Here is a 21,408-nt window from a genome sequence, read left to right as displayed (position 1 = left end):
AAGGACCATTTATATTGTGTATATTAAAGAGCACAATTTAAACATATTACAAATACTTTTTGCATGTAAAAATGTCCAGTTAAAGCTGTTTAGTTTGATTTTGTTAAAACTGGAATACTGTATTACATCCCAGATTGATAACCATGGAAACCGTCTTTTGGTAAATGAAGAGGCATCTATTAATGTGCCGGCTATTGCTGCTGCCCATGTGATCAAGCGCTACACAGCGCAGGCTCCAGATGAACTGTCCTTTGAGGTAAGAGACTGATACCCTGTGCATTGAAAGGGATACTGTTTTATGGGGTTCAGTATATGTGGAAGCCTTTGTTACTTTAAGGAAAGTTTAGGTTGAAGTTTATAGTAGGAATAGCATTAAGATATTTCTTGTCACAGGTGGGATTGTGTAGAGCGCAGTTGACACTGGTAGCATTGTGTCGAGTGTTGTTGTCACAGGTGGGATTGTGTAGATCACTTTTGTCACAGGTGTGATTCTGTAGAGCACTGTTGTCACTGGTGGGTTTGTGTAGAGCACTGTTGCTTTAGGTGGGATTGTGTAGAGAGCTGTTGTTACAGGTGGGATTGTGTAGAGAGCTGTTGCCACAGGTGGGATTGTGTAGAGCGCTATTGCTTTAGGTGGGATTGTGTAGGGATCTGTTGTCACAGGTGGGATTGTGTAGAGAGCTGTTGTCACAGGTGGGATTGTGTAGAGAGCTGTTGTCACAGGTTGGATTGTGTAGAGAGCTGTTGTCACAGGTGGGATTGTGTAGAGAGCTGTTGTCACAGGTAGGATTGTGTAGAGAGCTGTTGTCACAGGTGGGATTGTGTAGAGAGCTGTTGTCACAGGTGGGATTGTGTAGAGAGCTGTTGTCACAGGTGGGATTGTGTAGAGAGCTGTTGTCACAGGTGGGATTGTGTAGGGATCTGTTGTCACAGATGGGACTGTGTAGAGAGCTGTTGTCACAGGTGGGATTGTGTAGAGAGCTGTTGTCACAGGTGGGATTGTGTAGAGAGCTGTTGTCACAGGTGGGATTGTGTAGAGAGCTGTTGTCACAGGTGGGATTGTGTAGAGAGCTGTTGCTTTAGGTAGGATTGTGTAGAGAGCTGTTGTCACAGGTGGGACTGTGTAGAGAGCTGTTGTCACAGGTGGGATTGTGTAGAGAGCTGTTGTCACAGGTGGGATTGTGTAGAGAGCTGTTGTCACAGGTGGGATTGTGTAGGGATCTGTTGTCACAGGTGGGATTGTGTAGAGAGCTGTTGTCACAGGTGGGATTGTGTAGAGAGCTGTTGTCACAGGTGGGACTGTGTAGAGAGCTGTTACAGGTGGGATTGTGTATAGAGCTGTTGTCACAGGTGGGATTGTGTAGAGAGCTGTTGTCACAGGTGGGATTGTGTAGAGAGCTGTTGTCAAAGGTGGGATTGTGTAGAGAGCTGTTTTCACAGGTGGGATTGTGTAGAGAGCTGTTGTTACAGGTGGGATTGTGTAGAGAGCTGCTGTTACAGGTGGGATTGTGTAGAGAGCTGCTGTTACAGGTGGGATTGTGTAGAGAGCTGTTGTCACAGGTGGGATTGTGTAGAGAGCTGTTGTCACAGGTGGGATTGTGTAGAGAGCTGTTGTCACAGGTGGGATTGTGTAGAGAGCTGTTGTCACAGGTGGGATTGTGTAGAGAGCTGTTGTCACAGGTGGGATTGTGTAGAGAGCTGTTGTCACAGGTGGGATTGTGTAGAGAGCTGTTGTCACAGGTGGGATTGTGTAGAGAGCTGTTGTCACAGGTGGGATTGTGTAGAGAGCTGTTGTCACAGGTGGGATTGTGTAGAGAGCTGTTGTCACAGGTGGGACTGTGTAGAGAGCTGTTGTCACAGGTGGGACTGTGTAGAGAGCTGTTGTCACAGGTGGGATTGTGTAGAGAGCTGTTGTCACAGGTGGGACTGTGTAGAGAGCTGTTGTCACAGGTGGGATTGTGTAGAGAGCTGTTGTCACAGGTGGGATTGTGTAGAGAGCTGTTGTTACAGGTGGGATTGTGTAGAGAGCTGATGTAACAGGTGGGACTGTGTAGAGAGCTGTTGTCACAGGTGGGATTGTGTAGAGAGCTGTTGTCACAGGTGGGATTGTGTAGAGAGCTGTTGTCACAGGTGGGATTGTGTAGTGATCTGTTGTCACAGGTGGGATTGTGTAGAGAGCTGTTGTCACAGGTGGGATTGTGTAGGGATCTGTTGTCACAGGTGGGATTGTGTAGAGAGCTGTTGTCACAGGTGGGACTGTGTAGAGAGCTGTTGTCACAGGTGGGATTGTGTAGAGAGCTGTTGTCACAGGTGGGATTGTGTAGAGAGCTGTTGTCACAGGTGGGATTGTGTAGAGAGCTGTTGTCACAGGTGGGATTGTGTAGAGAGCTGTTGTTACAGGTGGGATTGTGTAGAGAGCTGTTGTCACAGGTGGGATTGTGTAGGGATCTGTTGTCACAGGTGGGATTGTGTAGAGAGCTGTTGTCACAGGTGGGATTGTGTAGAGCACTGTTGCTTTAGGTGGGATTGTGTAGAGAGCTGTTGTCACAGGTGGGATTGTGTAGAGAGCTGTTGTCACAGGTGGGATTGTGTAGAGAGCTGTTGCTTTAGGTAGGATTGTGTAGAGAGCTGTTGTCACAGGTGGGATTGTGTAGGGATCTGTTGTCACAGGTGGGACTGTGTAGAGAGCTGTTATCACAGGTGGGATTGTGTAGAGAGCTGTTGCTTTAGGTGGGATTGTGTAGAGAGCTGTTGTCACAGGTGGGACTGTGTAGAGAGCTGTTGTCACAGGTGGGATTGTGTAGAGAGCTGTTGTCACAGGTGGGATTGTGTAGAGAGCTGTTGTCACAGGTGGGATTGTGTAGAGAGCTGTTGTCACAGGTGGGATTGTGTAGAGAGCTGTTTTCACAGGTGGGATTGTGTAGAGAGCTGTTGTCACAGGTGGGATTGTGTAGAGAGCTGTTGTCACAGGTGGGATTGTGTAGAGAGCTGTTGTCACAGGTGGGATTGTGTAGAGAGCTGTTGTCACAGGTAGGATTGTGTAGAGAGCTGTTGTCACAGGTGGGATTGTGTAGAGAGCTGTTGTCACAGGTGGGATTGTGTAGAGAGCTGTTGTCACAGGTGGGATTGTGTAGGGATCTGTTGTCACAGGTGGGATTGTGTAGAGAGCTGTTGTCACAGGTGGGATTGTGTAGAGAGCTGTTGTCACAGGTGGGATTGTGTAGAGCGCTATTGCTTTAGGTAGGATTGTGTAGAGCGCTGTTTTATGTAGGATTGTGTAGAGAGCTGTTATCACAGGTGGGATTGTGTAGAGAGCTGATGTCACAGGTGGGATTGTGTAGAGCACTGTTGCTTTAGGTGGGATTGTGTAGAGAGCTGTTGTTACAGGTGGGATTGTGTAGAGAGCTGTTGCCACAGGTGGGATTGTGTAGAGCGCTATTGCTTTAGGTGGGATTGTGTAGGGATCTGTTGTCACAGGTGGGATTGTGTAGAGAGCTGTTGTCACAGGTGGGACTGTGTAGAGAGCTGTTGTCACAGGTGGGATTGTGTAGAGAGCTGTTGTCACAGGTGGGATTGTGTAGAGAGCTGTTGTCACAGGTGGGATTGTGTAGAGAGCTGTTGTCACAGGTGGGATTGTGTAGAGAGCTGTTGCTTTAGGTAGGATTGTGTAGAGAGCTGTTGTCACAGGTGGGACTGTGTAGAGAGCTGTTGTCACAGGTGGGATTGTGTAGAGAGCTGTTGTCACAGGTGGGATTGTGTAGAGAGCTGTTGTCACAGGTGGGATTGTGTAGAGAGCTGTTGTCACAGGTGGGATTGTGTAGGGATCTGTTGTCACAGGTGGGATTGTGTAGAGAGCTGTTGTCACAGGTGGGATTGTGTAGAGAGCTGTTGTCACAGGTGGGACTGTGTAGAGAGCTGTTGTCACAGGTGGGATTGTGTATAGAGCTGTTGTCACAGGTGGGATTGTGTAGAGAGCTGTTGTCACAGGTGGGATTGTGTAGAGAGCTGTTGTCAAAGGTGGGATTGTGTAGAGAGCTGTTTTCACAGGTGGGATTGTGTAGAGAGCTGTTGTTACAGGTGGGATTGTGTAGAGAGCTGCTGTTACAGGTGGGATTGTGTAGAGAGCTGTTGTCACAGGTGGGATTGTGTAGAGAGCTGTTGTCACAGGTGGGATTGTGTAGAGAGCTGTTGTCACAGGTGGGATTGTGTAGAGAGCTGTTGTCACAGGTGGGATTGTGTAGAGAGCTGTTGTCACAGGTGGGATTGTGTAGAGAGCTGTTGTCACAGGTGGGACTGTGTAGAGAGCTGTTGTCACAGGTGGGATTGTGTAGAGAGCTGTTGTCACAGGTGGGACTGTGTAGAGAGCTGTTGTCACAGGTGGGATTGTGTAGAGAGCTGTTGTCACAGGTGGGACTGTGTAGAGAGCTGTTGTTACAGGTGGGATTGTGTAGAGAGCTGATGTAACAGGTGGGACTGTGTAGAGAGCTGTTGTCACAGGTGGGATTGTGTAGAGAGCTGTTGTCACAGGTGGGATTGTGTAGAGAGCTGTTGTCACAGGTGGGATTGTGTAGTGATCTGTTGTCACAGGTGGGATTGTGTAGAGAGCTGTTGTCACAGGTGGGATTGTGTAGGGATCTGTTGTCACAGGTGGGATTGTGTAGAGAGCTGTTGTCACAGGTGGGACTGTGTAGAGAGCTGTTGTCACAGGTGGGATTGTGTAGAGAGCTGTTGTCACAGGTGGGATTGTGTAGAGAGCTGTTGTCACAGGTGGGATTGTGTAGAGAGCTGTTGTCACAGGTGGGATTGTGTAGAGAGCTGTTGTTACAGGTGGGATTGTGTAGAGAGCTGTTGTCACAGGTGGGATTGTGTAGGGATCTGTTGTCACAGGTGGGATTGTGTAGAGAGCTGTTGTCACAGGTGGGATTGTGTAGAGCACTGTTGCTTTAGGTGGGATTGTGTAGAGAGCTGTTGTCACAGGTTGGATTGTGTAGAGAGCTGTTGTCACAGGTGGGATTGTGTAGAGAGCTGTTGCTTTAGGTAGGATTGTGTAGAGAGCTGTTGTCACAGGTGGGATTGTGTAGGGATCTGTTGTCACAGGTGGGACTGTGTAGAGAGCTGTTATCACAGGTGGGATTGTGTAGAGAGCTGTTGCTTTAGGTGGGATTGTGTAGAGAGCTGTTGTCACAGGTGGGACTGTGTAGAGAGCTGTTGTCACAGGTAGGATTGTGTAGAGAGCTGTTGTCACAGGTGGGATTGTGTAGAGAGCTGTTGTCACAGGTGGGATTGTGTAGAGAGCTGTTGTCACAGGTGGGATTGTGTAGAGAGCTGTTTTCACAGGTGGGATTGTGTAGAGAGCTGTTGTCACAGGTGGGATTGTGTAGAGAGCTGTTGTCACAGGTGGGATTGTGTAGAGAGCTGTTGTCACAGGTGGGATTGTGTAGAGAGCTGTTGTCACAGGTAGGATTGTGTAGAGAGCTGTTGTCACAGGTGGGATTGTGTAGAGAGCTGTTGTCACAGGTGGGATTGTGTAGAGAGCTGTTGTCACAGGTGGGATTGTGTAGGGATCTTTTGTCACAGGTGGGATTGTGTAGAGAGCTGTTGTCACAGGTGGGATTGTGTAGAGAGCTGTTGTCACAGGTGGGATTGTGTAGAGAGCTGTTGTCACAGGTGGGATTGTGTAGAGCGCTATTGCTTTAGGTAGGATTGTGTAGAGCGCTGTTTTATGTAGGATTGTGTAGAGAGCTGTTATCACAGGTGGGATTGTGTAGAGAGCTGATGTCACAGGTGGGATTGTGTAGAGCACTGTTGCTTTAGGTGGGATTGTGTAGAGAGCTGTTGTTACAGGTGGGATTGTGTAGAGAGCTGTTGCCACAGGTGGGATTGTGTAGAGCGCTATTGCTTTAGGTGGGATTGTGTAGGGATCTGTTGTCACAGGTGGGATTGTGTAGAGAGCTGTTGTCACAGGTGGGACTGTGTAGAGAGCTGTTGTCACAGGTGGGATTGTGTAGAGAGCTGTTGTCACAGGTGGGATTGTGTAGAGAGCTGTTGTCAAAGGTGGGATTGTGTAGAGAGCTGTTGTCACAGGTGGGATTGTGTAGAGAGCTGTTGCTTTAGGTAGGATTGTGTAGAGAGCTGTTGTCACAGGTGGGACTGTGTAGAGAGCTGTTGTCACAGGTGGGATTGTGTATAGAGCTGTTGTCACAGGTGGGATTGTGTAGAGAGCTGTTGTCACAGGTGGGATTGTGTAGAGAGCTGTTGTCAAAGGTGGGATTGTGTAGAGAGCTGTTTTCACAGGTGGGATTGTGTAGAGAGCTGTTGTCACAGGTGGGATTGTGTAGAGAGCTGTTGTCACAGGTGGGATTGTGTAGAGAGCTGTTGTCACAGGTGGGATTGTGTAGAGAGCTGTTGTCACAGGTGGGATTGTGTAGGGATCTGTTGTCACAGATGGGATTGTGTAGAGAGCTGTTGTCACAGGTGGGATTGTGTAGAGAGCTGTTGTCACAGGTGGGACTGTGTAGAGAGCTGTTGTCACAGGTGGGATTGTGTAGAGAGCTGTTGTCACAGGTGGGATTGTGTAGAGAGCTGTTGTCACAGGTGGGATTGTGTAGAGAGCTGTTGTCACAGGTGGGATTGTGTAGGGATCTGTTGTCACAGATGGGATTGTGTAGAGAGCTGTTGTCACAGGTGGGATTGTGTAGAGAGCTGTTGTCACAGGTGGGACTGTGTAGAGAGCTGTTGTCACAGGTGGGATTGTGTATAGAGCTGTTGTCACAGGTGGGATTGTGTAGAGAGCTGTTGTCACAGGTGGGATTGTGTAGAGAGCTGTTGTCAAAGGTGGGATTGTGTAGAGAGCTGTTTTCACAGGTGGGATTGTGTAGAGAGCTGTTGTTACAGGTGGGATTGTGTAGAGAGCTGCTGTTACAGGTGGGATTGTGTAGAGAGCTGCTGTTACAGGTGGGATTGTGTAGAGAGCTGTTGTCACAGGTGGGATTGTGTAGAGAGCTGTTGTCACAGGTGGGATTGTGTAGAGAGCTGTTGTCACAGGTGGGATTGTGTAGAGAGCTGTTGTCACAGGTGGGATTGTGTAGAGAGCTGTTGTCACAGGTGGGATTGTGTAGAGAGCTGTTGTCACAGGTGGGACTGTGTAGAGAGCTGTTGTCACAGGTGGGACTGTGTAGAGAGCTGTTGTCACAGGTGGGATTGTGTAGAGAGCTGTTGTCACAGGTGGGACTGTGTAGAGAGCTGTTGTCACAGGTGGGATTGTGTAGAGAGCTGTTGTCACAGGTGGGACTGTGTAGAGAGCTGTTGTTACAGGTGGGATTGTGTAGAGAGCTGATGTAACAGGTGGGACTGTGTAGAGAGCTGTTGTCACAGGTGGGATTGTGTAGAGAGCTGTTGTCACAGGTGGGATTGTGTAGAGAGCTGTTGTCACAGGTGGGATTGTGTAGTGATCTGTTGTCACAGGTGGGATTGTGTAGAGAGCTGTTGTCACAGGTGGGATTGTGTAGGGATCTGTTGTCACAGGTGGGATTGTGTAGAGAGCTGTTGTCACAGGTGGGATTGTGTAGAGAGCTGTTGTCACAGGTGGGATTGTGTAGAGAGCTGTTGTCACAGGTGGGATTGTGTAGAGAGCTGTTGTCACAGGTGGGATTGTGTAGAGAGCTGTTGTCACAGGTGGGATTGTGTAGAGAGCTGTTGTTACAGGTGGGATTGTGTAGAGAGCTGTTGTCACAGGTGGGATTGTGTAGGGATCTGTTGTCACAGGTGGGATTGTGTAGAGAGCTGTTGTCACAGGTGGGATTGTGTAGAGCACTGTTGCTTTAGGTGGGATTGTGTAGAGAGCTGTTGTCACAGGTTGGATTGTGTAGAGAGCTGTTGTCACAGGTGGGATTGTGTAGAGAGCTGTTGCTTTAGGTAGGATTGTGTAGAGAGCTGTTGTCACAGGTGGGATTGTGTAGGGATCTGTTGTCACAGGTGGGACTGTGTAGAGAGCTGTTATCACAGGTGGGATTGTGTAGAGAGCTGTTGCTTTAGGTGGGATTGTGTAGAGAGCTGTTGTCACAGGTGGGACTGTGTAGAGAGCTGTTGTCACAGGTAGGATTGTGTAGAGAGCTGTTGTCACAGGTGGGATTGTGTAGAGAGCTGTTGTCACAGGTGGGATTGTGTAGAGAGCTGTTGTCACAGGTGGGATTGTGTAGAGAGCTGTTTTCACAGGTGGGATTGTGTAGAGAGCTGTTGTCACAGGTGGGATTGTGTAGAGAGCTGTTGTCACAGGTGGGATTGTGTAGAGAGCTGTTGTCACAGGTGGGATTGTGTAGAGAGCTGTTGTCACAGGTAGGATTGTGTAGAGAGCTGTTGTCACAGGTGGGATTGTGTAGAGAGCTGTTGTCACAGGTGGGATTGTGTAGAGAGCTGTTGTCACAGGTGGGATTGTGTAGGGATCTGTTGTCACAGGTGGGATTGTGTAGAGAGCTGTTGTCACAGGTGGGATTGTGTAGAGAGCTGTTGTCACAGGTGGGATTGTGTAGAGAGCTGTTGTCACAGGTGGGATTGTGTAGAGCGCTATTGCTTTAGGTAGGATTGTGTAGAGCGCTGTTTTATGTAGGATTGTGTAGAGAGCTGTTATCACAGGTGGGATTGTGTAGAGAGCTGATGTCACAGGTGGGATTGTGTAGAGCACTGTTGCTTTAGGTGGGATTGTGTAGAGAGCTGTTGTTACAGGTGGGATTGTGTAGAGAGCTGTTGCCACAGGTGGGATTGTGTAGAGCGCTATTGCTTTAGGTGGGATTGTGTAGGGATCTGTTGTCACAGGTGGGATTGTGTAGAGAGCTGTTGTCACAGGTGGGATTGTGTAGAGAGCTGTTGTCACAGGTTGGATTGTGTAGAGAGCTGTTGTCACAGGTGGGATTGTGTAGAGAGCTGTTGTCACAGGTGGGATTGTGTAGAGAGCTGTTGTCACAGGTGGGATTGTGTAGAGAGCTGTTGTCACATGTGGGATTGTGTAGAGAGCTGTTGCTTTAGGTAGGATTGTGTAGAGATCTGTTGTCACAGGTGGGACTGTGTAGAGAGCTGTTGTCACAGGTGGGATTGTGTAGAGAGCTGTTGTCACAGGTGGGATTGTGTAGAGAGCTGTTGTCACAGGTGGGATTGTGTAGAGAGCTGTTGTCACAGGTGGGATTGTGTAGGGATCTGTTGTCAGAGGTGGGATTGTGTAGAGAGCTGTTGTCACAGGTGGGATTGTGTAGAGAGCTGTTGTCACAGGTGGGATTGTGTAGAGAGCTGTTGTTACAGGTGGGATTGTGTAGAGAGCTGTTGTCACAGGTGGGATTGTGTAGGGATCTGTTGTCACAGGTGGGATTGTGTAGAGAGCTGTTGTCACAGGTGGGATTGTGTAGAGCACTGTTGCTTTAGGTGGGATTGTGTAGAGAGCTGTTGTCACAGGTGGGATTGTGTAGAGAGCTGTTGTCACAGGTGGGACTGTGTAGAGAGCTGTTGTCACAGGTGGGATTTTGTAGAGAGCTGTTGTCACAGGTGGGATTGTGTAGAGAGCTGTTGTCACAGGTAGGATTGTCAAGAGAGCTGTTGTCACAGGTGGGATTGTGTAGAGAGCTGTTGTCAAAGGTGGGATTGTGTAGAGAGCTGTTGTCACAGGTGGGATTGTGTAGAGAGCTGTTGTTACAGGTGGGATTGTGTAGAGAGCTGCTGTTACAGGTGGGATTGTGTAGAGAGCTGCTGTTACAGGTGGGATTGTGTAGAGAGCTGTTGTCACAGGTGGGATTGTGTAGAGAGCTGTTGTCACAGGTGGGATTGTGTAGAGAGCTGTTGTCACAGGTGGGATTGTGTAGAGAGCTGTTGTCACAGGTGGGATTGTGTAGAGAGCTGTTGTCACAGGTGGGATTGTGTAGAGAGCTGTTGTCACAGGTGGGACTGTGTAGAGAGCTGTTGTCACAGGTGGGATTGTGTAGAGAGCTGTTGTCACAGGTGGGATTGTGTAGAGAGCTGTTGTCACAGGTGGGACTGTGTAGAGAGCTGTTGTTACAGGTGGGATTGTGTAGAGAGCTGTTGTAACAGGTGGGACTGTGTAGAGAGCTGTTGTCACAGGTGGGATTGTGTAGAGAGCTGTTGTCACAGGTGGGATTGTGTAGAGAGCTGTTGTCACAGGTGGGACTGTGTAGAGAGCTGTTGTCACAGGTGGGATTGTGTAGAGAGCTGTTGTCACAGGTGGGATTGTGTAGAGAGCTGTTGTCACAGGTGGGATTGTGTAGTGATCTGTTGTCACAGGTGGGATTGTGTAGAGAGCTGTTGTCACAGGTGGGATTGTGTAGGGATCTGTTGTCACAGGTGGGATTGTGTAGAGAGCTGTTGTCACAGGTGGGACTGTGTAGAGAGCTGTTGTCACAGGTGGGATTGTGTAGAGAGCTGTTGTCACAGGTGGGATTGTGTAGAGAGCTGTTGTCACAGGTGGGATTGTGTAGAGAGCTGTTACAGGTGGGATTGTGTAGAGAGCTGTTGTCACAGGTGGGATTGTGTAGGGATCTGTTGTCACAGGTGGGATTGTGTAGAGAGCTGTTGTCACAGGTGGGATTGTGTAGAGCACTGTTGCTTTAGGTGGGATTGTGTAGAGAGCTGTTGTCACAGGTGGGATTGTGTAGAGAGCTGTTGTCACAGGTGGGACTGTGTAGAGAGCTGTTGTCACAGGTGGGATTGTGTAGTGATCTGTTGTCACAGGTGGGATTGTGTAGAGAGCTGTTGTCACAGGTGGGATTGTGTAGGGATCTGTTGTCACAGGTGGGATTGTGTAGAGAGCTGTTGTCACAGGTGGGATTGTGTAGAGAGCTGTTGTCACAGGTGGGACTGTGTAGAGAGCTGTTGTCACAGGTGGGATTGTGTAGAGAGCTGTTGTCACAGGTGGGATTGTGTAGAGAGCTGTTGTCACAGGTGGGATTGTGTAGGGATCTGTTGTCACAGGTGGGATTGTGTAGAGAGCTGTTGTCACAGGTGGGATTGTGTAGAGCACTGTTGCTTTAGGTGGGATTGTGTAGAGAGCTGTTGTCACAGGTGGGATTGTGTAGAGAGCTGTTGTCACAGGTGGGACTGTGTAGAGAGCTGTTGTCACAGGTGGGATTTTGTAGAGAGCTGTTGTCACAGGTGGGATTGTGTAGAGAGCTGTTGTCACAGGTAGGATTGTCAAGAGAGCTGTTGTCACAGGTGGGATTGTGTAGAGAGCTGTTGTCAAAGGTGGGATTGTGTAGAGAGCTGTTGTCACAGGTGGGATTGTGTAGAGAGCTGTTGTTACAGGTGGGATTGTGTAGAGAGCTGCTGTTACAGGTGGGATTGTGTAGAGAGCTGCTGTTACAGGTGGGATTGTGTAGAGAGCTGTTGTCACAGGTGGGATTGTGTAGAGAGCTGTTGTCACAGGTGGGATTGTGTAGAGAGCTGTTGTCACAGGTGGGATTGTGTAGAGAGCTGTTGTCACAGGTGGGATTGTGTAGAGAGCTGTTGTCACAGGTGGGATTGTGTAGAGAGCTGTTGTCACAGGTGGGACTGTGTAGAGAGCTGTTGTCACAGGTGGGATTGTGTAGAGAGCTGTTGTCACAGGTGGGATTGTGTAGAGAGCTGTTGTCACAGGTGGGACTGTGTAGAGAGCTGTTGTTACAGGTGGGATTGTGTAGAGAGCTGATGTAACAGGTGGGACTGTGTAGAGAGCTGTTGTCACAGGTGGGATTGTGTAGAGAGCTGTTGTCACAGGTGGGATTGTGTAGAGAGCTGTTGTCACAGGTGGGACTGTGTAGAGAGCTGTTGTCACAGGTGGGATTGTGTAGAGAGCTGTTGTCACAGGTGGGATTGTGTAGAGAGCTGTTGTCACAGGTGGGATTGTGTAGAGAGCTGTTGTTACAGGTGGGATTGTGTAGAGAGCTGTTGTCACAGGTGGGATTGTGTAGGGATCTGTTGTCACAGGTGGGATTGTGTAGAGAGCTGTTGTCACAGGTGGGATTGTGTAGAGCACTGTTGCTTTAGGTGGGATTGTGTAGAGAGCTGTTGTCACAGGTGGGATTGTGTAGAGAGCTGTTGTCACAGGTGGGACTGTGTAGAGAGCTGTTGTCACAGGTGGGATTGTGTAGAGAGCTGTTGTCACAGGTGGGATTGTGTAGAGAGCTGTTGTCACAGGTAGGATTGTGTAGAGAGCTGTTGTCACAGGTGGGATTGTGTAGAGAGCTGTTGTCACAGGTGGGATTGTGTAGAGAGCTGTTGTCACAGGTGGGATTGTGTAGAGAGCTGTTGTCACAGGTTGGATTGTGTAGAGAGCTGTTGCTTTAGGTAGGATTGTGTAGAGAGCTGTTGTCACAGGTGGGATTGTGTAGGGATCTGTTGTCACAGGTGGGATTGTGTAGAGAGCTGTTGTCACAGGTGGGACTGTGTAGAGAGCTGTTGTCACAGGTGGGATTGTGTAGAGAGCTGTTGTCACAGGTGGGATTGTGTAGAGAGCTGTTGTCACAGGTGGGATTGTGTAGTGATCTGTTGTCACAGGTGGGATTGTGTAGAGAGCTGTTGTCACAGGTGGGATTGTGTAGGGATCTGTTGTCACAGGTGGGATTGTGTAGAGAGCTGTTGTCACAGGTGGGACTGTGTAGAGAGCTGTTGTCAAAGGGGGGATTGTGTAGAGAGCTGTTGTCACAGGTTGGATTGTGTAGAGAGCTGTTGCTTTAGGTAGGATTGTGTAGAGAGCTGTTGTCACAGGTGGGATTGTGTAGGGATCTGTTGTCACAGGTGGGACTGTGTAGAGAGCTGTTATCACAGGTGGGTTTGTGTAGAGAGCTGTTGCTTTAGGTGGGATTGTGTAGAGAGCTGTTGTCACAGGTGGGACTGTGTAGAGAGCTGTTGTCACAGGTGGGATTGTGTAGAGAGCTGTTGTCACAGGTGGGATTGTGTAGAGAGCTGTTGTCACAGGTGGGATTGTGTAGTGATCTGTTGTCACAGGTGGGATTGTGTAGAGAGCTGTTGTCACAGGTGGGATTGTGTAGGGATCTGTTGTCACAGGTGGGATTGTGTAGAGAGCTGTTGTCACAGGTGGGACTGTGTAGAGAGCTGTTGTCACAGGTGGGATTGTGTAGAGAGCTGTTGTCACAGGTGGGATTGTGTAGAGAGCTGTTGTCACAGGTGGGATTGTGTAGAGAGCTGTTGTTACAGGTGGGATTGTGTAGAGAGCTGTTGTCACAGGTGGGATTGTGTAGGGATCTGTTGTCACAGGTGGGATTGTGTAGAGAGCTGTTGTCACAGGTGGGATTGTGTAGAGCACTGTTGCTTTAGGTGGGATTGTGTAGAGAGCTGTTGTCACAGGTGGGATTGTGTAGAGAGCTGTTGTCACAGGTGGGACTGTGTAGAGAGCTGTTGTCACAGGTAGGATTGTGTAGAGAGCTGTTGTCACAGGTGGGATTGTGTAGAGAGCTGTTGTCACAGGTGGGATTGTGTAGAGAGCTGTTGTCACAGGTGGGATTGTGTAGAGAGCTGTTGTCACAGGTTGGATTGTGTAGAGAGCTGTTGCTTTAGGTAGGATTGTGTAGAGAGCTGTTGTCACAGGTGGGATTGTGTAGGGATCTGTTTTCACAGGTGGGATTGTGTAGAGAGCTGTTGTCACAGGTGGGATTGTGTAGAGAGCTGTTGTCACAGGTGGGATTGTGTAGAGAGCTGTTGTCACAGGTGGGATTGTGTAGAGAGCTGTTGTCACAGGTGGGATTGTGTAGAGAGCTGTTGCTTTAGGTGGGATTGTGTAGGGATCTGTTGTCACAGGTGGGATTGTGTAGAGAGCTGTTGTCACAGGTGGGATTGTGTAGAGAGCTGTTGTCACAGGTGGGATTGTGTAGAGAGCTGTTGTCACAGGTGGGATTGTGTAGAGAGCTGTTGTCACAGGTGGGATTGTGTAGAGAGCTGTTGTCACAGGTGGGATTGTGTAGAGCGCTATTGCTTTAGGTAGGATTGTGTAGAGCGCTGTTTTATGTAGGATTGTGTAGAGAGCTGTTGTCACAGGTGGGATTGTGTAGAGAGCTGATGTCACAGGTGGGATTGTGTAGAGAGCTTATGTCACAGGTGGGATTGTGTAGAGAGCTGATGTCACAGGTGGGATTGTGTAGAGAGCTGTTGTCACAGGTGGGATTGTGTAGAGAGCTGTTGTCACAGGTGGGATTGTGTAGAGAGCTGATATCACAGGTGGGATTGTGTAGAGAGCTGTTGTCACAGGTGGGATTGTGTAGAGAGCTGTTGTTACAGGTGGGATTGTGTAGAGAGCTGTTGTCACAGGTGGGATTGTGTAGAGAGCTGATGTCACAGGTGGGATTGTGTAGAGAGCTGATGTCACAGGTGGGATTGTGTAGAGAGCTGTTGTCACAGGTGGGATTGTGTAGACCACTGATGCTTTAGGTGGGATTGTGAAGAACTTTGTTGTTACAAGTGAATCTCGCTACATCGATAACTGTACACTGTTCTGCTTGTGAGAGGCTTTAATCTAACATTTCTGCGGGTACATTTGTTTTTAGATAGCTGTAAGAGCAGGTTTGGATGTAATTCTCATTTGAGAACAGGGCTAGTTTCTCAGAGTGCATTGTACTGTGATGAATTTCTACCCTTTGTAGTGTCTGGTTACATTTTCCATCATGTCGCCACAGGTCGGGGACATTGTGTCAGTGATAGACATGCCCCCCAGGGAGGACACCAGCTGGTGGAGAGGAAAGCACAGCTTCCAGGTAAGAGCTTACCTGCTAGCGCCATCTAGTGTTACAGACAGCCATATACACATAAGTAGATACAACACTTTTGTGCCATAGCAGAACTATTTGGACCATCTTCTTTATACATCTGGATTCAGAACTTAAATGTTCTTCTGCGTGTAACAATCACCACCGCATTCAAGTACTTTCATTGTGGTTTTACACAACGTCTGGCTCATCCGTAATGGGAACTTCCCCCCCGGGACTCAGTTCAAACATTGACTATAGTGCATGAGTAAAGGCATAGTACATGTGCATGCCAGGGCCTTACAGTCTCCTAGCTAGACTGGCACTTTAGCAGAAAACCTTTGTCTCTGGCACCAGCTTCACATCAACTTGTGTAATACAGGAAAAGACTTAATCTCAATCTAGCACAATTAACATTTTAAAACCATGAAAGTGATGCATTTCTCTACATTCGAGTAGTTTCTAAAAACAGCAACAACTCAAAGGCTGAGAAATGTGTTGATTTTATGTTGTTAAATGTCTTTTTATTTGTATTGAGCCAGTTCTTGTACTAAGTGATGAGAGATGAGGGTGTCTGATATGTTCACTGACGGCGCAGTCTACCTGTGAGACCCTGGTGTGTATAGAGAGCACTTGTCAGTAAGCTTCTAGTACTTATAGTGGTGTTTAGATGATATCATCCAATGTGATGCTCTCTCTTTTTTCTTGTTTTTTTAATTATTAAAAACTGTCTAATCAAACAAGGAAAATAATGCAATGCCAGATTCGCATGTGTCCCTAGGGTCAGCCGTTCTAAAACACATGGTATATATGAGTTGTCATAGTCTGGACATGAAACTGAGCTGTTCTATCTGTTTCCAGGTTGGATTTTTCCCTAGTGAGTGTGTGCAGCTAATCACAGACAGCAAGACCCCATCATCTCCCACCGCAGGTACCCAGGGGTAATGTATACAGGGGGCTGCTTAGCGTTTTATTTACCTCTGTTTGTATATGATGATGTCGGATTTATAGAATACCATTTTAGATCTGGAGGAATGAAGTTGGTTATGATTTATACCTATCAAGAAGCCATAGATTTATTTTTTTCTGTGAGGTAGAAGAAACCACTGGGGTTTAATAAACTCTTATAATGGAAAAAAAAATTTGGTTATTTAAAATCTTTTGACTGCAACCAGGATACAGATGGATCTCAGTTTACACTATAAATGTTCATGAACCATTCCTGGCATCTTCACAGTGCTGTCCACTGCCAGTGTCTGAAATGTCTCATTCATGCAGCATTTGTCCCTACAGGGCTATGAATCCTTTTAGCTAATAGCATTTTCTGTGTCATATCTCTACTGTCCCACTGACGTGCTAGCATCCCTTTATGTGACTGACGTAGTAACTATGCATGTATCACTTAATGGTAAATCACACGTGTCTGTCTGTGGCTAACCGTTTCTGGTCTCTTTATTCTATTTATGGGGTTCTTTGCATAAGACCATGAACCGTTTGTTCTCTTCCACCCTTGAATGCTTTCTCTCCTCTTTTCTCTCTCCCCTTTACTTTCCTTTCTACCCCCCCTCTCTCTCCTTACCTTTCTCTACCTCTCTCTCTCTCTCTCTCTCCCCTCTGTGTATCCTCTTGTCTCTTCCTCCCTCCAGTTCTACCTCTCTCTCTCCCTATTTCTCTTCATCCCTCTCTCTGTTTGTCTTGTTCTTTTCTTCCGTCCTTCTTTCTTTTTCACTTTTTCCTTTCTTCTTCTTGGCCATACACATCTATTGTTACACTTCCTCTCTGTATCTTGATGTGTGTTTGTATGATCAGACCAGTGTGTTGGTGGCATTTGGCATTCCCTGGTGCAGTAAGAGTCTGTCTCTCACACATCTGCTTTACATTTAGAGGTCTCTGTGAATGGTTACCATTAATAAGCAGTGTTCTGCAGCTATCATCGGGCTGTCTCTGTATGGCTTGCTGAGCTGTCTCTGTACCCTTGTTACCTGTCTGTCTGTTCACAGAGGATGATGTAAAGTTGGCTGTCACATCTCCCCATGGCTCCAACTCTCCCAGACCAGGTGAGATCTCTAATCATATGTCTTTGTCTGAGAGTCTCTCGCCCATCACCTCTCAGTCTCCCTTTTTGTCTTGCTTCCCTCTCTTTCTCACCTCTCACACACTCTCTTTTTAATTAGTGTGTAGGCGACATGGGAAGCTGGCGGGATTACTGCGCAGTTTCATGACTTCTCGGCCTAGCAAGCAGAGACTCCGACAACGTGGGATCCTGCGAGAGAGAGTGTTCGGGACTGACCTGGGAGAGCACCTGCTAAACTCCATGGAGGAAGGTGAGGTTCATGGCTTTTCTTATTAACAGCTTATAAATACTTTATTGTTTGGCTGAATATAAATATGTTAGTTCCTCAACTTCCTCATTGGTTCTCAGTCCCTAGGGTCCTTCTGTCTTGTGCTCAGTTTATTGAGAAGTTTGGAATCGTGGATGGGATATACCGGCTGTCAGGTGTTTCTTCCAACATACAGAAACTCAGGTCAGTCTACTAAGCTTGCAAGTCTCTCAGTCTTTGGGTTCTCTGACACCAAATCCCTCTTGTGTGAAAAATTGTATTAGGTCAAAACTGCTTATAAGCAACGGTGCATTTTACATTTTATTTTAATTTATTCATCTTAAAGTGTTGACATAGGCTATGAATTGAATATACCTACATTTTCTACCGAAAGATCAGGAACACCACAGGCTGTGTACTGCATGTATAATTCTTTATTAAGGGGGCATTTTCATCTGTACATTAGAAATTATTCACTGCATTTCTAAAGATCTAAATACAAAAGAACTGTTTTAAAGCATTGAAACAGATTATTTTAGCAAAATTTGTATTGTTTACAGTTCATAGTCTTACCCTTTGAAAATTCACCTAAAGGGGCATGAAACCCAAAATGTTTATTTTATTATTCAGAGAGAACATACGTTTTTAAATAACTTTCCAATTTACTTCTATTATTTATTTAGCTTTATTCTCTTGGTATCCTTTATTCAAGGAGCAGCAATGCACTACTGGGAGCTAGCTAAACACATTGGTAAGCCAATGAAAAGAGCAATATATATATATATATATATATATATATATATATATATACAGCTACCAATTAGAAGCTAGCTCCCAGCCAATAAGCCTACAGTACATAGTTATGATTTTCAACAAAGGATACAAAGATAATAAAAAAATAGATAATTAAGGAAATTGGAAAGTTGTTTAAAATTGTATGTTCTATCTGAATCATGAAACAAAAAAACTGAGTTTCATGTCTCTTTAATTGTTTATCTTCTCCCCTCTTGTGTAGCCAATTGGGAACAGATATAAATGAGCTCCTGCACTGATCAGCCAATCACTGTGCAACATGTAGGAGGCTCAGGATCCGCATTCCAGCCTCTCTCGGGGAAGTGGAAATACTATAATGTTCAGAATTAAGTTACAGCAAAAGCAGCCAAAGTCATTTCACTGTGCAAAGTGAAACCTTTTATGGGGAATTACATTTTGTACTTATTCGGTGTATAACAAACCAGCGGCTCCTCCAAGTGTTTAGATGATTAGACATAATGCTAAAAAAATCTATGATAAATGTGTATTATGGATATGAAGGAACAATATTTAAATGTGTTAAAAATATATTTTTTGCATGAAAATGTTTAAACTATTTCCACTGATTTTGAAACTGACAAGAAGTGCATGTTTGTGCACAAGTCACCTTAGGGACAGGTTAGTTACTGGCTGATAAGGACAACTCCTAGTGCTCTAGTGATGAGCAGAAACTTGCTCCAGAAGTATTAAACCATTTGTTTTCTGCAAAAAAATGTCCTTTAAATGGCCTCTTTTAGATTGATGAAACAATCTGATGCATTCACTAAAGCGATCTGTCTCTCTCAATATATCTACATACAGTGTTTATCTGACTCTCTCAATATATCTACATTCAGTGTTTATCTGTCTCTCTCAATATATCTACATACAGTGTTTATCTGACTCTCAATATATCTACATACAGTGTTTATCTGTCTCTCAATATATCTACATACAGTGTTTATCTGACTCTCTCAATATATCTACATACAGTGTTTATCTGACTCTCTCAATATATCTACATACAGTGTTTATCTGACTCTCTCAATATATCTACATACAGTGTTTATCTGACTCTCTCAATATATCTACATACAGTGTTTATCTGTCTCTCAATATATCTACATACAGTGTTTATCTGACTCTCTCAATATATCTACATACAGTGTTTATCTGACTCCCTCAATATATCTACATACAGTGTTTATCTGTCTCTCAATATATCTACATACACTGTTTATCTGACTCTCAATATATCTACATACAGTGTTTATCTGACTCTCTCAATATATCTACATACAGTGTTTATCTGTCTCTCTCAATATATCTACATACACTGTTTATCTGACTCTCAATATATCTACATACAGTGTTTATCTGTCTCTCAATATATCTACATACACTGTTTATCTGACTCTCAATATATCTACATACACTGTTTATCTGACTCTCTCAATATATCTACATACAGTGTTTATCTGACTCTCTCAATATATCTACATACAGTGTTTATCTGACTCTCTCAATATATCTACATACAGTGTTTATCTGACTCTCTCAATATATCTACATACAGTGTTTATCTGACTCTCTCAATATATCTACATACAGTGTTTATCTGACTCTCTCAATATATCTACATACACTGTCTATCTGACTCTCTCAATATATCTACATACAGTGTTTATCTGACTCTCTCAATATATCTACATACAGTGTTTATCTGACTCTCTCAATATATCTACATACAGTGTTTATCTGACTCTCAATATATCTACATACAGTGTTTATCTGACTCTCAATATATCTACATACAGTGTTTATCTGACTCTCTCAATATATTTACATACAGTGTTTATCTGACTCTCAATATATTTACATACAGTATTTATCTGTCTTTCTCAATATATTTACATACAGTGTTTATCTGGCTCTCAATATATCTACATACAGTGTTTATCTGACTCTCTCAATATATCTACATACAGTGTTTATCTGACTCAATATATCTACATACAGTGTTTATCTGACTCTCTCAATATATCTACATACAGTGTTTATCTGTCTCAATATATCTACATACATTGTTTATCTGACTCTCAATATATCTACATACAGTGTTTATCTGTCTCTCAATATATCTACATACAGTGTTTATCTGACTCTTTCTGCAGACACGAGTTTGATAGTGAGAGGGTGCCGGATCTCACTCGAGACACCTACCTGCAGGATGTGCATTGTGTCAGCTCTCTGTGTAAGCTCTACTTCCGCGAACTGCCCAATCCATTACTGACCTATCGGCTTTACCATCCCTTTTCTGTGAGTACAAGCACCGTAGGGCTGGTCAGTACTCTGTGTGTGTTTATGTATATGTATGTGTGTATGTATATGTATGTATATATATATATATATATATATATATATATATATATATATATATATATATATATATATATATATATATATATATTATGTGTACTTCCAATAGAAGATGTACAAAATATAAACTATTCTCCTGTGTAAAGCCTCTTGAGTTGGTTTATCAGTATCTCTTCTGATGTAATCACTGTACAGCATGTTACAGGGTCAATGATCTGGACCCTCCAGGATGCATTTCTGCCTCTCAGGGGACAGTAGAAAAAAAACACGTTTAAATTTTCAAAATTAAATTACAGGAAAAGTAGACAACATAAATAATGACATTACACAGTAAAGTTGCTGTTTTTTTAACTATACTTAATTAAGCATTTTAAAAGGACATTTTTTTAAAATGTTTTTTTTATTATTATTATAAAGTAGACAGCACAAGGTATTGATCTAGGCTCATCATTTTGGTATATTTGATGCCACTATTTGGCTGCCAAATACGATCATGTAAGAAAAAATCTTTTTTACAAACTTTGTGTTTCTCACTGAAATTATTTACACACAATTACTGCTGTCGTAAGACAAATGGTTGTAAAAGCTTCTCTAGGGTCCCTTTTGTTAAAAAAATCGCAGACATGCATGGTTTTGCAATTAGTTTTTGGCAATTAGAAGATTGTGCACCACACTTCTGAAATCTACGGCAGTGAAGGGTTAATCAGCTAAAATTTGCTCTAGTGTAGGGATTACAATCCCACCCGACACCCCCCTGATTTCTCAAAAAAATTGCATGCTTTATCTAAATCAGGAAAGTTTCATTTCAACTTCATATCCCTTTAAGTGGAATTACAGTTTATTGTCCCTTTAATGACTTTGCATGTATGGTGTGTTTAAATGAAAGTAAATTTTTAATGTTGTGATTATAAGTTTAGTCTAATACAGTGCCCAACATTGTAGTCGCTAACTTCATTTTTTTAGCACATATAACAGAACTTATATAAAATACTGTATATATTTACATCTGACGTTTTTTATTTGCTTCCTCCTCCCCCTCGCTTTCTTCCGGCTTTCTGTATAGAAAATATTTCTGCTTTCACAACCGACATTTGCGTATGTAAGCGTGCGTGTTCTCGTATTTGCCAAGCTATGCACATGCGCTAAGTTACGATCTCTGCTATGCAAATGCGCATGCGGTTGACAGG

General features: G+C 45.0%; 1 protein-coding gene across 1 annotated transcript in view; it reads left to right on the top strand.

Annotated features, from left to right (window-relative positions):
* The window catches only part of ARHGAP33 (Rho GTPase activating protein 33), a 222,064-nt gene that overhangs the window by 137,860 nt on the left and 62,796 nt on the right, over positions 1-21,408 (top strand). Inside the window, 7 exon segments of the mRNA XM_053690905.1 lie at positions 134-256; positions 14,661-14,738; positions 15,591-15,660; positions 16,730-16,786; positions 16,904-17,053; positions 17,152-17,254; positions 20,017-20,161. Coding sequence (XP_053546880.1) covers positions 134-256; positions 14,661-14,738; positions 15,591-15,660; positions 16,730-16,786; positions 16,904-17,053; positions 17,152-17,254; positions 20,017-20,161 — 726 coding nt within the window.

This window comes from Bombina bombina, chromosome 8, assembly GCF_027579735.1.
Source record: "Bombina bombina isolate aBomBom1 chromosome 8, aBomBom1.pri, whole genome shotgun sequence".
NCBI lineage: Eukaryota > Metazoa > Chordata > Amphibia > Anura > Bombinatoridae > Bombina > Bombina bombina.
The sequence above is the reverse complement of the archived record's forward strand: the minus strand, read 5'-3'. Positions and strand labels throughout refer to the sequence as shown.